Source organism: Bombus vosnesenskii, unplaced genomic scaffold (assembly GCF_011952255.1).
Source record: "Bombus vosnesenskii isolate JDL3184/JDL3185 unplaced genomic scaffold, Bvos_JDL3184-5_v1.1 scf7180000013351, whole genome shotgun sequence".
Taxonomy (NCBI): Eukaryota; Metazoa; Arthropoda; class Insecta; order Hymenoptera; family Apidae; genus Bombus; species Bombus vosnesenskii.
The window spans coordinates 1,338,069-1,354,479 of record NW_022882987.1 but is presented as its reverse complement, the minus strand read 5'-3'; the positions used below and the strand labels follow the sequence as shown (position 1 = coordinate 1,354,479).

General features: G+C 37.6%; 3 protein-coding genes across 7 annotated transcripts; 1 reads left to right on the top strand and 2 right to left on the bottom strand.

Annotated features, from left to right (window-relative positions):
* Window positions 1–3,913: 3,913 nt before the first annotated feature.
* Window positions 3,914–7,812, top strand: LOC117236631. 2 transcript variants are annotated; one of them, XM_033499760.1, is made up of 4 exons: window positions 3,914–4,080; window positions 4,901–5,128; window positions 5,728–5,939; window positions 6,324–7,812. In XM_033499760.1, exons 1-4 carry the CDS (start codon window positions 4,078–4,080, stop codon window positions 7,042–7,044), a joined length of 1,164 nt encoding a protein of 387 aa, XP_033355651.1. In that variant the 5' UTR covers window positions 3,914–4,077; the 3' UTR covers window positions 7,045–7,812. The 2 variants fall into 2 exon arrangements, with proteins under 2 accessions (XP_033355651.1, XP_033355650.1); XM_033499759.1 differs by lacking the exon at window positions 3,914–4,080 and having other exon boundaries at window positions 4,639–5,128.
* On the bottom strand, window positions 7,367–10,712 carry LOC117236641. Its single transcript, XM_033499770.1, has 5 exons — window positions 10,698–10,712; window positions 10,148–10,659; window positions 9,449–9,750; window positions 8,792–9,048; window positions 7,367–8,721 (listed from the first exon to the last, which is right to left on the bottom strand). Exons 1-5 carry the CDS (start codon window positions 10,710–10,712, stop codon window positions 8,017–8,019), a joined length of 1,791 nt encoding a protein of 596 aa, XP_033355661.1. The 3' UTR covers window positions 7,367–8,016.
* On the bottom strand, window positions 10,518–16,046 carry LOC117236625. 4 transcript variants are annotated; one of them, XM_033499750.1, is made up of 12 exons: window positions 15,753–15,883; window positions 14,685–14,939; window positions 14,193–14,449; window positions 13,376–13,648; window positions 12,785–13,048; window positions 12,472–12,641; window positions 12,290–12,361; window positions 11,583–11,869; window positions 11,308–11,469; window positions 11,127–11,237; window positions 10,758–10,942; window positions 10,518–10,659 (listed from the first exon to the last, which is right to left on the bottom strand). In XM_033499750.1, exons 4-11 carry the CDS (start codon window positions 13,634–13,636, stop codon window positions 10,758–10,760), a joined length of 1,512 nt encoding a protein of 503 aa, XP_033355641.1. In that variant the 5' UTR covers window positions 13,637–13,648; window positions 14,193–14,449; window positions 14,685–14,939; window positions 15,753–15,883; the 3' UTR covers window positions 10,518–10,659. The 4 variants fall into 4 exon arrangements, with proteins under 4 accessions (XP_033355641.1, XP_033355642.1, XP_033355640.1 ...); XM_033499751.1 differs by lacking the exon at window positions 14,685–14,939 and having other exon boundaries at window positions 15,753–15,886; XM_033499749.1 differs by lacking the exons at window positions 14,193–14,449; window positions 14,685–14,939 and having other exon boundaries at window positions 15,753–16,046.
* Window positions 16,047–16,411: the final 365 nt, after the last annotated feature.

Genomic DNA, 16,411 nt, shown 5'->3' with positions numbered 1-16,411 from the left:
TTGATGACACTTTGCTACTGTTTGTAGTATACTTCAATAAATTTACGTTGTTATTTAATGGATTAAAAGGAGTTACGGTATACGACATGTATTAATTATGATGTGTTAATTGTTATGTATACTACCAACTATAAGTAAATATTCGGACATTTCCTGATATCAAGTATAACTTGAACGCTTTCCATTGCTTTTATATTCTAATTATTTTATTATAAATCTGTTGATTCATTCGGATCATGCGTGTTTTATAAAGTGAAATGAAAGAGCTGTTCAATAAGAATGCACTTCCAATAACTCGAACAAGTCAATAAAAACTACCTCAAAATTACAATCAAAAGCAAATTACTTTTTCAAAATGTAGTAATATCGCTATGCTATAAATTGCTATGCGTAGAAAGCGCTATATATAAATGTGCAGTTAATCAAATTGAAAATTTATTTACTCCGTATCCTTGTTTTAGTAGGAAAGTGCGATGAATGACTAATTTTTCGCGTTCTTGTATCGTACAAGAATTTGGATAATTTCAGAACGAATCTACAATTATCGTCTGGTAGAATACACACGTGGAAAACAAACACTAATAATGGAATTAATATGGGGCGACTGGTTGACGGCGATAACGAAAATTGATTTCATCCCCGTGCCCTTCGTGTCCTCTTTCCACCCCTGACGTTGTGCTCCTGCGGCTCAGTTTGGTATGGGTATCCTATTTGAACGCGTTGACGTTTCATGGGACACTGCGCAAACCCGGCGACACGCCTCTTTTCTATTGGCACAGCCTGCCAATGATAATTCTTCTACGTACTCGACCATATACCATTCCTGGGTAGCTTTTCCATGCTAGTTCACCGATTTCAGATATCGGTCTCTGTTAATAATTCGTATCTAATTCGGAACATGATCGTCAATAGCATTTTCATATTTATAAATCTGTGTATTCTTACATTTTGCATCCTTCTATAATGGAAGCAAAGACAGTCGCACGGTGATATTAATTTGTTAACCATTGTTAAAGGATTAATAATCTTTACGAAACTAATAAGTTGCATAGTAATTTTTAAGAACACATTTCGTAACATCGAAAAGGTTCATAGGTCCAATGGAAAATATTAGTTTATGATTTTCTTTCAGAAAATTTTTGATGCATGTATACGTGGTTGCGATTTTATCGATGTTCCATGGCCACAGAGAGTATATTTCACGGGAAATAATTCTAATACCTAATTCGTATTCGTTGGCACGCACAAATTGAGCTGTATTGTCGCTAAACCTGTGGGAAACCGCTACAAAACTCACCCCATACGACATTTTCTAACTGTACCATAGTTGCTGCTTTTTTTAGGGTGCTTTTATAAGTTTGATGGGAATTTATCGATAGACGTATGAGCTTTATATAGCCATAAATTACGCGAAATTCGAATATAATTTATATTTTCTCATTTTTCATCTTCGTTGTATACGGGTTCCTATACAAAATGTTACGCGCAACAAACTTTCCTAGAAACGAATTCATCGTGTATAAAGATACGTATCGACGTTATTTATTCATATTTCTCCACACTTCTCTGTTGGACCAGTATCACAGACCATACGCGGCCGCAATAATGGATTAACGAAGAATGAAAAAAAAAATTACCCCTCGAACTTTACGAATAAGGCACGCGACTGCATTCAAGGGTGACGCACGTGTCGCTTATACGCCTTTTATTTTCAGATTAAGGTGTCGATACAGTTAAAAAGCGGGATTCTAATAGTGGCGTTAAAAGATATACGCTTTTAAATCACTCTCATAACATTGTTTTCGTATTTAGCAAAGTTCAGATATGTTTAAATCATGACTAACATTTCATTTCCTCTCCTTTTTACATTTTGCGTATATGAAAATTCAGAAATTGCAGAAGCAAGCTGCAATGAGTTCTTTGTTCTGTCGTCTAATTCAACAACAATGAAGAAAGAAGAGTTTTGTATGAAATCGTTCTTTCGTTATCGGTGCGTCATGTGTATAGAGACTTGTGACTAAATCTCTCTCCACCTTCTTCCTGTTTCATCCCATTAACATCTGTTTCGAAGATGTCTCATGCTTCTCATACAATTAAACGATAAATAACATCGACTCGTGCCTTATCTAATCGCCAACGTTATCAAACGCATACTGAACTTCATTTTCTCCTCGAATCACTCAAACACGCTGTAAAGCTTAAAAATACTATCGTTCTTTTTCAACAGCATTAGGATACGTAAAATAATGATATATTATTCTTTCGTCACTTCGTGCTTCAGTTCATTTAATAAACATTCGTCTAATGAATCAATTCTATCAAATTATACAATTATCTGACATTCTTGACACAATAACGTAATGGCTGTACTGCGGATATTCATGCACTTCGTATATTTACTTTATTATAACGAATATTGTATTTTTCATATGCGTACTATGCATTTTTGCATGTTTAAATTTCCTTTAAATGCATCAGAATTCGCATGTTCATCCACCATTTAACAATGACTATCTCTATTCAATAATTTATTATATAGCTGTTTCGTTGCAAACAACTGTTTTCTATGATCATATTGACAGTGAGTCTAAGCGAAATTATAGTTAGCTCCCACGCAGATAGGACGGTAATAGCGCTCGAATGATCACGATTGCAGATTTAATCATTTAATCGGGATCGCACGATGACACCCTCCGGATTCGTCCCGCTGGAAAATCTGTAGCACCCTCCGGAGGTGTCACAATAAAACAGTTCGTGACTGGTGGCCACTTGACAACGGCTAGGGCTTCTCAACCCCTAATGTGTATTAAACAACGCTCCCTTTTTTTTTTACACCTCCCTGTCCCCCGTTGACTTTGCGGGGCTCGGCTAATAAGAATCTAATTGTTTGGGAACTTGGGAGGTAGAAACTTTGCAAAGTAAAGATATTGTTAGGAAGGAAGGTATAAGTGTCCGAAAAATGAAATTTTCCGATAGTAAACTTCATTTATTCAAGTAGAGGTAAAAACAAATTTTTTTTAGAATATTTAAGGATCTTATACTTTTGGCTATTAAATTATACAGAATTTTCAATGTAAGTAAGTTAAAAATTGTAACTCACTCATATGCGTTTCAACTAATTTTGCTATGTTTTCCAGCTTTTAATTGTTTCATATAATATTTGGTTTTGATATCAAGAATTAGATATCAATATCTTTTTTACTCACTCACTATTGTTTAACTGTGTGCTATTAGTTTCATACCAAATTGTTATTATCAGGATTCATCTGCTCGTACAGAGGAAAAAATACACACTTCGTACGAAAATATTACATATCTACAATAAAAGAGAGTTGCCAGTAACGGTTCGGGTAGCGGACTATTTGGATATCAAAATAATTGGATAATATGTACGAGAATACAGAAGGCTCTTAAATATTACGCGTAAAATATTTAAATATTCGTAACCCATAATTTATATAATTTCAAAAATTGTATACAACTACACAATTTTACGTAAGTAAAATAAAAGATATAATAAGTAATATTTATAATAATACATAAACAAAGAAATGATTATATCTTGCGCTATTTAAAATTAAGTTATAAATCCTTTATCGCATTGAATCGTATTTATATTATGACTGTATTTAGAGAAATATTTAGAGAAATATTGAGAATACTTGTTACTGTAATATTTTTCATACTGGACCAGGAGTAATCGATATTTTTTATTTTCATCGTATTCGTCTGATACCTAGGGATCTAACAACGACCTAAGGGTGTTTGGAGGGATACTGGATACGCATGGAACAGTATGGGACGGTCCAGAGAGGAGCTCCACCCATGAGGCCTGCGCTCCGCCTTCCTAAAATTCATTTTCTCGGGGGTTGTACTGCACTTTCTATTAGTTAATTCTGCCCGTCTGGACTCGTCAGTCGGTTTAACATCAGCTACGACAGTAACCTTGGAAAATTTGCCGACAAAGTGTCCACGACTCGTCGTAATCCGTTTTATAAAGAGAAAGTTCTATCAACGTTTTACAAAACTAGCCGTGTCTACATGAAAGTAAATGAAGTTAGATTTTAAACTTTAGACATGGTAAGGTCTACTGTGGTGTAAAAATTATTAATATCTCGTGTTAATAATTTTCAACTTTTATCAAGAGAGTGTAGTGTTATCGAGTTAAAAAGTTTACGTGTAAGTGTTACAATCACGCAAGACATCGTACAAACTACTCAATAGTCAACATATATGTATTCTTTTTTGATTTAACATCAATCTAGTAGATCTTTCCTTACACGAGCTCCATTTATTGCAACAAAATTTTAGTTAGTGTCTGATCAAACGAACACATGTCGGTTGAACGTGAACTTCTATTTATTGAGCTCCTATCGGTTATACAAACTATCTGTCCTCGACGAGTTAACATAAACGAAGTTCTGTGTACTCGACAGTTCCTAAATTCTATGGATATTTTCCGATACTTTTGCACATAAGTGTATCTTCGTGTTCGAAAACCTATGGAAGCTGCCCATAAAAATGACTAAACAATTATTTCTTCCTCACGGAATAAATAAACTCTTTGATTCGTGCAACAGAATAACTCATCCATGCACGGACGTAGATCTATTGAATGTCAGGGACGAAAGCGCGGAGGGAGATCGCGATAGGAGTATCCTGTTGGCGCCTATGTAGTCTAATTTCGTGCGCGATAATTTATCCAGATTTCCCGCGACTTTTGTCATCTATCGTTTGTTCTAGTCAGGCGTGTAGAAAAGTCACGAAAAAACATTAAGAGGTCAAAGCAATCCACCTGAACGTTTAATAGAAGCCACCGTATGATCGTTGGAAGGTGTAGCGTTAAAACTTGCAACGAATGATTCGAGTGAAGTCGAGACGTCTAATTAATAAATTGCAGTCGATGCTGACGTACAATGGCTGCGCTGGAGGAACGGTGGACACGGAGAACGGTTCTCCAGCGGAGTCAATATTGTCCGGCGAAGGAGAACTCGCGGAGGAAGTCGTCGATTCTTCTGGCACGTCGAGAGACACGGAGGAGGAAGCGACGCTCTCGGATGAATTTTATTCCCATGACACCGATGAGGAAGAGGACCAAGGCAAGAAAAGGCGAGATCGCAACAATTCCGTGAGCAGAAATTCTAATTGATCTTAATTGCGAATTACGCTGACAAATCGCTCGATAGTTTAACTCATTAAACTATGGGCCAACGTTGTGATAACGTAGTTTCTCTTTCAATCAGTTTACTGTATCAAAGACTGCTTTTCAACGTTGTGGCGTTCCAAGAATTTATTTAATATTTTTTTCCTCGCTATCTTCTCTACCCAGATATTCTACGTAACTTTATGAAATTTAAAGAAATTGGAGCGTTTATAAAATTATGGTAATTTATATACTGTTTGGTCTTTAATAGGTTAATCGCCGATATAAACGCGTGACAGTAGAATTCTTATAAATAGACTGCGGATTGTTTATGCATTTATGGGAAATTTGTAGACGCAAAAATTAACAGAATGCATGTAATATGCAAAAACATATAAAATATTCAAAGTATAATACTAGCTATTATATTTAACGAGTGACAGAAATCTCTGTGTAGATTCCATTTATTGATTGAAATTCTAATAAAAATATGAATTTATATAAATACTCATAATCTATTTATAAATGTATACGATTGAAAAATTGTATTCCGATGATCCTTAAAATTCCTAATAATTTCATAGCTAGACGGCATTTCGTCTTCCGGCAGTGGTCACCTCGGTTCACCAACTTCGCGTGTAGGGACTTTGGGAGTTCGAAAGTTATTCACGAACAGCCGTGAACGTTGGAGACAACAGAATGTTAGTGGAGCCTTTGCCGAGCTTCGAAAATTGGTGCCTACTCATCCACCGGATAAGAAACTATCCAAGAATGAGATCTTGCGAATGGCGATTCGGTAAATTTTAACAATAAATAATTTATATCGCTGATTGTTGCACTATGAATGCACAATGATATATGTACATATCCTTTTATACTATGTTACAATGTCACATATGAACAATGAAACTTATTTTTTGTTTATAGCGACTTAACAGCCTAACAAATTAATTGTTAAAGATAGTGCAAGCACAAGCATAAATTGTGTTATTTTTCGTGTTCGAAGTGAGAGATCTCGAAAATTGCTCGCTATTATAGACCTATGTGCTTCAATCTGAGATTTTACGTTCTATGTGCTACATAAATAGTAACATACATTTTCCATAAATAGTATCAATATTTACTATTATAGTAATAACAATAATATTTACTCCATGATCTAAAACTCCATATTTTCTAGGTACATACGACTGCTAAGCAACGTTCTAGAATGGCAAAAGGCGCAAGAACGAAACGAAGTGACGCAACACGAGGTTCGGATTAAATGCGAGCCCAATCTTGCCACTCACAATTCAACGGGCTATCTCGTAAAATCCTCGACATCATACTTGAAGCAGGAGAAGCATACAAGCGAGAACCACACGTATAGAACGAGCTTCAGTAGCCAAAAACAACTACAGCATCCGATATCTCACGTAGTGTGTGATAAGAACGGAAACAATTTGTTAATGATCGCGCCTTCTGGTCACAGCATAACAAATGCTGCGTGCAAAAGAAGCATGACACCGTCAACGGTCGTTGCACAAAATCCTCTTCCGCCAACCGCGTTGACCAATGGAAGTTTGACGCGATCTTTGTCTGGTTCGCGATCTTCCACCTTTCCAAAGTCGCCTCAAATAAACGCTCAGGTCGTAACTAGCTCGAGTATTCTAACAAATTGTTCGCCGAGTGTTTCTGTAACGAGTAGCGCGTCCACTATTAGCGGAAGTGCGGTAAATTCCGGCCAGAAGAGGCCAAAAATCGAGAAAGAGGAAGAGGAACAGTTATCCGGACAAAGCAGAGATTGTAAATCTTTGACGTCCTCGGTGCACGGGATACCCACAAGGAAGAGGGTAAAGATGTTCGTTAAAGACTCCAGTGCAGGATTTCGTAGCGATTTTCGAAATATCGAGCGAAAATAAGATGGACGATCGTATGAACTTTTGAAAATAGCTTTCTTTCATCAATTGAAACTGTTCTTGCAGGTAATCGATCGATATGTTTGAAAGCCCGTAATTTTAAGAGATAACTTCGATTTCGATAAATTAGACTTAATTTATTTGTTCGCTTATGGTTTGATTTACGGGTTTGTTATTCGGGATAGGATCATAAGTTACAAAATTGTAAGTATGTTTTTTAAGTGCAATCTAGTCTAGGATAAGTTGTTTTGATAGTACCGTGAGTTTAAGATACGAAGGATAGTGATGTTTCTTCGTGTAAAATCAAGATGATTGAGATGTCATCTTTTTTTTTAAAGAATATTTTATTAGTTAAATCGTATTACATATTACTTGTACGGCATTAGGTACACTTTTCTTTTACGTTTTACATTCTGTCGCGATCGTACATGAAGTAATGTAATGTTTTTCAACGTCGTACAATAATTATTGGAAATCAATTTCATTTGAAACTTCATAAAAGATATCGATTCCTTTCAAAATCATGATTGAATGGTTGCATACCGTTCGACGATATCGTCATAAATTATACTCTTACAAGAATCTTCCATATATAAAACACCATTTCCGGCATACGGCACACATATTCAAAAATTTGACACCGAATTGTGGCAAAGGGGAGAATTTCAGGTGCTGGTGAACTTTCAACGAGTACATGTGTAACATTTGATTAGAACAACTGTCTTACTAACGACCACGGGCTGACGAAATAAATTATTGAACGTAAATTTATCAAACTCACGTATCTTTTTATATCTCGTCTACCTTCGATTAACTCTCTCACAACATTTTTATATCTATAACTTCCCACAAGTAATCAGTTCTGTCGAAGAGAATTCACTGAGGAATCGAATTTTTCAAAAACGTCCTCGATACATCGACGAAGATTCTACTTATTCATCGTGTTAGTCAAAAATAACCATTTCTCCACCCATCTTACGTCAGGTACACTTTATATCTTGTACTGTCCCTGTTCTGGCGTTCGGAGGTCTGTTTGAGACGAGCAGCCGCGTAACGATCGTCGTTCCATTCTATCGGCGGAACAGGCGTCGCTGGTCTCTCTTCCGTTTGACTGAAAGCTCTTCGTGGCGGAAGTTCCACCATTTGTCTGCTGCTCTTGCAGTCCACGCTTGCTCTTTTAGCCGAATAGTTGGCCACGCTAACGTAACTCGCGTCGCTCGGGCGAGACTCTTTTCTCGTAGGAGTTACAGGAGCTACTTCAGCGTAACTTCCCCTGGATTTGGTACTAGCGTCCGAAGGCCTCTTCTTCTCGGCTTGAAATCGACTTCTTGGTGAATCTTCCGAGCGTGTCGATCTCACCGATCGAATCGAACCTTCAGCACGCGTCAGTCGAATCGAATCTGTCCGCGTCGAGCGCATCGAGCTTCCTGTATTTGATCGGGTGGATGCACGACGAGCTTTTTCGTCATAGTCATCGGAGTAGGTTCGTCTTTCCTTGATCTTTGGCTTCGCCAAACCTAGATCTTCGCTGTATCGGAGTCTCTCGTTGAACTTTCTTAAACGTTCCTCGTACTCGCTGTTGTAAATGTCGGAGGAAGTACTTGGATGTGGTCCATCTTTCTTTGGAGTCCTTGGTCGTTTGGGTTCTTGGTGGTCAGACTGTACCTTCGTATCCTTCAGCTGTAACATTTTCAATAAGAATACAATAAGAATGTATAGAACTGGAATGTGTTCTATAGTTTATGCTTACCTTGATCATGTTCATTCTGTCATTGAACTCCAAATCTTGGCTATTTCTACGAGCCGATAGATTAGTCCTTTCCTCTTCGCTACTGCTTTTACTTATCCACGTGTTCCCACGTCGAGCATTTATCGCCCTTTTCGGCCACTCGTTTTCTGTTTTGAAGTCGTACAGATCTCGCATGCGTTGGGTAAGCCTTTTCGATTGTTCATTGGCGTCAGGGGAACGCTTGGTCGTTGGCGAATCTCGACTCGAGTCCGATTTATCTGCAATTAATTATGTTAATTTTCCACATTTGGAACAATGTAAATTTTTCCGTATCTTTTCTAACAAGAAGAGCTTCAGACTTGTCTCCCCGCCATTTCAATAAAATTTGGTGCGATGGTGGGTCTATACGTAAAATAAACATAACTGTAATTTCAGCCGCAGAGGACTAATCGATTATGAATAAAATACGTTTAGAGTTTACAAAAATCACACATTGCCAGATGTTTAAGTATTGGAGCGAATCATTCAATGATGACTAAAGTTTGACGACGCTTACATATAAGATACATAAAGACTTTGAATTTCTTCCTGGCGTCGTATCCAATTGAGAGAACATTTTTTCCAGAACAAATTTGAGTCTGAAGTTCCTCTTGTAAGAATCGTACTTATATTGATTACCTTGTCTTGGACTAGACTCGGCACTGGTCTTCGACGCCATTGGCGCGAATTTTCGCAGCGGCTCCCACTTGGGCGATTCGCTTTTAACGCTTTTAAGCTGTGATCCATCAGTCGCGTGACACGCTTCCGTCGCGGAAGGCTTTCTTTCCGTGTTCATTCGCGGTATTGGACAAGGGGATGGATTCTTGACGAACGTCATCCATCTGGTCGCGGCGTTTTTCGTGATTTCGCAGCTGTTGCTGATCCTTGCGAACGGGGATGCATCGTAGCGGAACCTTGAGGTGTTAATTTGCGGTAGCCACCTAAAGGTATTTGGTATCAGAAATCCAGTGTGTCGAGACTCGATACATTTTGTTTAAGCGCCAGAAATGGTCAGTTAATCAAACGTTTTGTTTTTTTATCTTATTCCTCTTACATATTATACGTATGCATTATATTTACCGAATAAACGAGAGCTGCATTATCATTATTATTTTTTGTTCTTTTTGGTGTTGTGCCATATACATTTCTATCCACACAACGACCGACATTAAATTATTACTATTCTATGTACATATAATTTTCATGACAATATAGTTAACCTCTAGTGATTAATACAATTAGTGCAACACCTCGGTATTTATCACGAGTGTACGCGGCTTTAATCGATTCGTTCACGGCATTGGTTTCTTTTTGACTAGGAAAATGTGCTCTGTCAACCTCGTGGCGATCGTTCTGGGGTCGCTGCATTCCGTATGCCTTCGTTCTTCGACTAGTTTCTCTTTCTTTAAGTGGCTGACGTCCGCGCTATGACTTCTGCCGGCCGTCTGTCTGTACGAGGCTGGCGAGGACGTATCGTTTTTCTTTTCTTCGGCTCCCTTCGTCGTTTCTTCTTCTTTCGTAGGAGACAATTTCTTTGGTGTACCCATGTCCGTTGTGCTATCCGCTATGGATTCCTCGGTTTCGCTCGACACCGAACGTCGTTTCTCTTCGTCTCTCGACGACTGTTGCGCTTTTTTCAACGCTGGTTGGATTCGCGTGATATTTTTCGGTAGTGGGACCCATTTGGAGGGATCGAGCTTGCTCGCGTCTGGTATCTCTGTGTGTCTTCTCTCCTCGACTCGTCTTTCTGTGTATTTCTTCAAGCAATCGACATCTGCGCTACGACTTCTTTGACTACGTGGAGATCGTGATGGTCTTCGCTGACCGGTGCCCAATGGGCCAGCCCTTTCCTGGATTTAGAAGTTGTAAATCCTCGTTATTGTTATACTCCTTTACCGATCATCGATGATTATCGACCAATTACGAGTTAACATGAAAGATAATTCACCTAAGCAAGGTGTAGCTTCGCGTAATCCGATATGTGCAAAATACCATGCTGCGCAGATGCAATGTGCAAGCTGGCTCCACATGCTCGAGGATTTATTCTGAAAGTATGCAATTCTGCGATCTGAGTACTACACGCTGCCGCTGAATCTCCACTCGATGTCAAGTGCCCACTCCAGAATTCGTTTCCTACGAGTTAAGCGATTGATTTTAGCAACCACTCTGCGTAATTAGATTTAACGATAATTTTAATGGAAAACACGCTTAAAATTACGAAGCTGTTATTATTATTATTATTATTGTTATTATTATTATTATTATTATTATTATTAATGACAAACATGATTTTAATTAATGGAAATTTTTCGACAACCTGGCAATGCGTTTCCATCCCACGCGTACGTCACTACGAGAAGTTTATTCGCATCCGAGGCTCTGAACAGTTTGCTATGAGGTTCCCTGAGAGCGAAGTGAATTCTTATATCTGGAAAATGATATGCTCTTTGTACTAATTGTCCCTGCTAAATTGCCGAGAATTGAGATTGGTAGCAAACCTCCGAGATAATCGCCATTTCCAGCGTCGCCGCACTTCCGCTGTTGGAAATACGCGAACATTATATCGGATACGTATCTCAGTTTCTTGTTCATTTTCCTAAGGGCGATCTCGAACGTCTTTAAAAAATATACTTCTTGCTCTTGAGTAAGTCTCCATACCCCTGAAAATATTTTTCCTTATTACGGAAATTTATAACGCTTATGACGTTGAATTACAAATATTTCACGAGGTTAAATAACTTTGAATTTGAATTTTGAAGTTTTTCTTACTAACCGAGGCCAAAGCCGACAACGTGTAAGAAAGCAGTCGTGTTTTGCTTCTCCGCTCGTGTATTTGCTTCGAGAAGTATGATTTCTACAGTGAGCAGTGTCCTTTTCATGTAATTCTCGATGTCGAAGACTGTTTGACTTATCAACGAGAGATATCTTCTGTTTTCTTTTGATTTAATTCGTTTCAGCGTCTCCTCGTACAACGGATGGTATTCCTCGCCATAAAATTTGGCCCACAAAACTCGCAGCCCACGTATCTCTTCCGAGCTTCCAGCTGTTTGCGGCCCGTATCTGTTATACAGATATCATCAAGTATTCACAATTCTTTATTAAATGCTATGCAAACATTTTTCATTTTAAATATGGAATAAGCATTTGCCATAACGTAATGGAACAGCGTTTTTTAAACTACAGTTTTGTTCGTTATTTTTGCAGAATTATGTTGCCACGCACAAGATGTTTTTTTACAATCTTTTGGAAAAACTTTTTCGCACAACAAAAAGCAAATAATTATTAGTACCTGATCAATTTAAAGATATGCTATAACTTTTATCAAATGTCTATAACACTCAAATAGACAAGACTTGTTAAACATCAACGTGAGAAAGAAATTATTTACAAAAAAGAACGTTAAAAAACGAACACATTAAAATCAAGATGAACGACAGATTAGTTATTTGTGCATTCTGTATGATAAAGTTTACAACTCACCCATTCTCGGCAGTGTTTTGCAGAGGAGTAATAAGGATGTCCTGGTATTCCATAAAGCGTGGGCGTTCAAATCTGCAAACAATCGGCAGAAAGCGTAAATAATACGAGCTTCTACAAATATGTAAGTATATTTTTGCGTATTTAGCTTTATTAACGATGAGCGTTAAATAAACATAGAAAACCTTGTTCCCACGACACCTATAATGACTCCTCTCGGCTGTACAGAGTCTGGATCAGTACTCACGACGCCTCTGTTCTCGCGCGAGCCGTCGTTTATGAATTCTGTGTGGGAAGACATCGCCATCATCGCGGACAATTTGATCTCATCGTATGACAAACATTTCGTTAACACCTATTAGTAACAAAATTCCAATGGGTACGGTTATTTCCAAAATAATAATTATTTTTAATGAAATTCTTGTATTCAATGAAACTAAAAGATGTTTAGGTAATCTTCTAAAAAATTACCATGTTCAAACAAGACAGATAACTAACCAGTGGTTCTTTCTCGTGATCTGTGCCAACATTTTCCCATCCGTCCACGCCTGTCTTACCGTCGATTAATTTCCATCGATCATCAGATCCATAGAAGTGCACGGCTCGCTTTTCTAGCAAACGGTGAATGAATTGTACCAAGCCCATATCTTTATACATGGCTCTCTCGATTGCACTACCATACAGCCGTTTATGCTTCAACCATCGAGCTAACAATGGTAACATTGCCTCGTGTATCACAGGATAAACCGAATTCGCGTTCATCTGCAATTGAATCTGCTTCGTAAAATCTTGCATATAATGGAAGTAATAATTTAGACCGCGGATGTTTATGCAGATTCAAATTTTTATGAACGCAAGCATAAGCAGAGATTTGTTTCGTCCACTAAATACTATAACGTTATTAAAATTACTATAATTCGGATACTTTATATATTTTTGCATTCTTTGCATTTTCCATAAATCTTTAATCTTCCATGAATGCATAAACATCCGTAATTTAATAATAAGAATTGAAAAGGAACAAATATAATATTACGACAGTGTTATAAAATAAATGATAGTTTGTAAGAAAAATTTAATAATCCGAACCTCAAGGGTGTTTGTGCTAATTCCCCTATCTCTCAGCGTGGAACATCTTACGGTGTTAATAGGAAAGTTTATAGGAAACGCCTCGCTTCGCTCAATGATTTGCGGCAGAGTGGTGGGTGTGGATGTCGATACATCGATGCATCTTCTGAGTAATTCCTTGGTGTCATCGTCAAATGGAACGCCATCCGGAGCGCCAAGCGTGTTCTCCCACGATATTTCCGGTGGTTCCTTCAACAACACCTGTTGACGAGTATCTTCCATCTGTCGTTGATTCTGTAAAATTACGTAAAATCAAAAAATCAAACGGCTTCGAAAATATTTACGCGATAATGATTTATGCCGAGTGAAATTCTCGTTCGGGTCGATAAATCACGGCTCTGAAACCTGACGAGCGTGGTCGATTTAAAAAAAGAACGGCTCGAGTATAATTAAACCTTTGTACGTTGATCGACCGAATCCCTTGACCAGAAGCGTGTCGTCCTTAACTTTTCCCTTACAATCGGGAAGACACAACATTTTTGTAAATTTTTGTCTTTTTTCTTTCTTTAACTATATTTCAAATAACTTTCTTCTGGAGCGTTATATGTTACGCGGAATAATAGAGACACGCAAGGTTCCTAAGAAAATTTGCAAAACCAAAGTCGCGTTCTATTAATATGCGCGCTGATTAGAGCAAGGACGCGATCTCTTTGATACTTGAGCATGAAATCCGTTAAGTAGCGGAAAATGTAACCGTTCACCCTAGCGAGTTACGCTGAACGAGCTCCGAGCCCCCGACAGCTCCGCAACGCGAAGTAAACTTCATTTTTCTGTTTACCGATTCTGCCACCTGAGCGACAGGGGTGAGCAAGAATTAAGGCTAGCCCGCGGCCATGGAAAAATCGACACAGCACCGATTTTTTTTTTATTTTCTGGTAAACAAGTGATTTCTTCTTGTTCTGTTACTCGTTCGAACTTCTGTCAGTGCGGCCTGTCTTTGATGAATTCCAATGAAACGCTGTTGTTCTCATTGTTCTTTTTATCTCTGAATTCAATCAATTTCCAATATACATCGTTTCCCCTTGTATTTATTATCTAGAGAGAATAAGAAAGGTATTTCCGTCAATGGAAAGATATTTTTAACATTTTTAACAGGAGAATTTCAAGAATCGAGAAAATAGTTTGTTTAAAAATAGGAACGAGCGATTTATTAAGATTTTTGCGAAGTTAATTGCAAATGAAACGAACTTTGCAAATACAATAGCACACGCTCGCGTCACTATGTAAATAAAGCCACAAGATTGGATTCAAACAAGCAAATCGCACGTACGTGATGAATGCTGGAATCAGCGAGACGTAATATTGGTAGATTCGCTATAATTGTACACTTGCCGCTGTTATACACTCTTCTAACGATTCGATTACAATGATTGTTTATTTTAATTTTGCTATCCTATTGATTCTTAAACACAATAGCTTAAAAAATATTATTTTTGAAAATAGAATATATTACAAAAGATGATAAGATAAGATACGATAACATAAGACGTAATGTTTCTTTGATACCATATTTCACTAATTCCTTCTAAAACAAAAGAAAAAATCTATTATTAACAATAATTCATTATCTCCAGAAGAAAAATATTCCCTTCCAATAATAACTTCTTCAAACGAATAAAGCGCGCACAATGAAGCGCGTGTAAACGAAATAGAGCACACGATTCAATATGTATAACAATACACCATGTTTCTCTTCTATATGTTTATTCGATGCCATTTGAATTTCCTGATAAGCATACAGTATGTCACGGTCTAACTCGTGCACCCTTAGAAATATAAGAATAACGTTTTTAAAATCGAATCAGACGACTTGACCTTTTTGAGAAGTTAATAGAATTAGTTTACTAAGTGGCGTGTCAGAAAAATGTTGAAAAATTTGCAATTGGTTAAAATCGCGAAGGAAATAGTAAAGGTCACCTTTTACAACTTTTCTATCGGGGCCTATAATGAAGATTTAAAGAACACGTTTATGTCAGTTATACATATCTACGCTAAAAATATCGAAATCGCTTGATGGGGAAACAGGCATCGAAAGGTGTAAGCATATTTAAATTTATTACGGTTAGCTATAGGCAGGAAATCATGAAAAATTGCGATTCTCATCATTTTTAATCGTTTGTAGCTCATAACGACGTTAACCGATTTTGATGAGATTTTCAAAGCTTTTCACACGTCACCTAGCAAACTGATCTTTCTAACTTTTCAAATAAAAAAAAAAAAAAAAAGAGGAAAGGATTTTGGCTGTGACTCACTGTATACATATGTACTATCCTGTGTAGAATACTTACGTATACTCAATAGATCTCGTTAATTTACGGGCGGGAATAACAAAACTCACCTGACGTATGCAACAGGCGAACAGTGACATATCGCTTGCTTTAAAGCGTTTCTCAGACGATAAACGTGTACGGTGTTTACTAATAACAATGTGCTTAAAACGCAATACAGCTGTTTCATTCACGAAATTTCCCTCGAAATTCACGGAATGCCGCTGGCTGAGTTTCGCGATCAATCGAATGATGCGTCCGGACGAGACGAGACGCAAAACGAAACTTGTGCATGAGGTACAAAGTAACAAAGTACACATGCGTGTCTGATAGCTCGTACTTGCGCACATTTTCTCGTGCTAGACCTTATGTATGGTTACCGGGAAATTTAAGTACATTGATTTATAGACTACATCTTTCATTGTTTGATTTATCAAATTCGATAGTATAATGGATGGTTTTTAGATATTGCAATGACAAAGTTGGTCTTCGAAATTGTTCGTGATGGGAACTGATATCGAAGAATGGATAAGTATGTTCTTATTGCCATGACATTTAAATAGTACGCGTGGAATTTGAACGGTCGTTATGTTGGAAGATGTTAATGAAGGTACAATCGGTCGAGTATTCTGTGAGAAAAACCTGTACTTTAAGGAAGATGATTTCTAAACTTACGTATTCCAGTGACGGATTCAGAGGATGGGAGGGCAGTTATAGGGACAATCGCCTT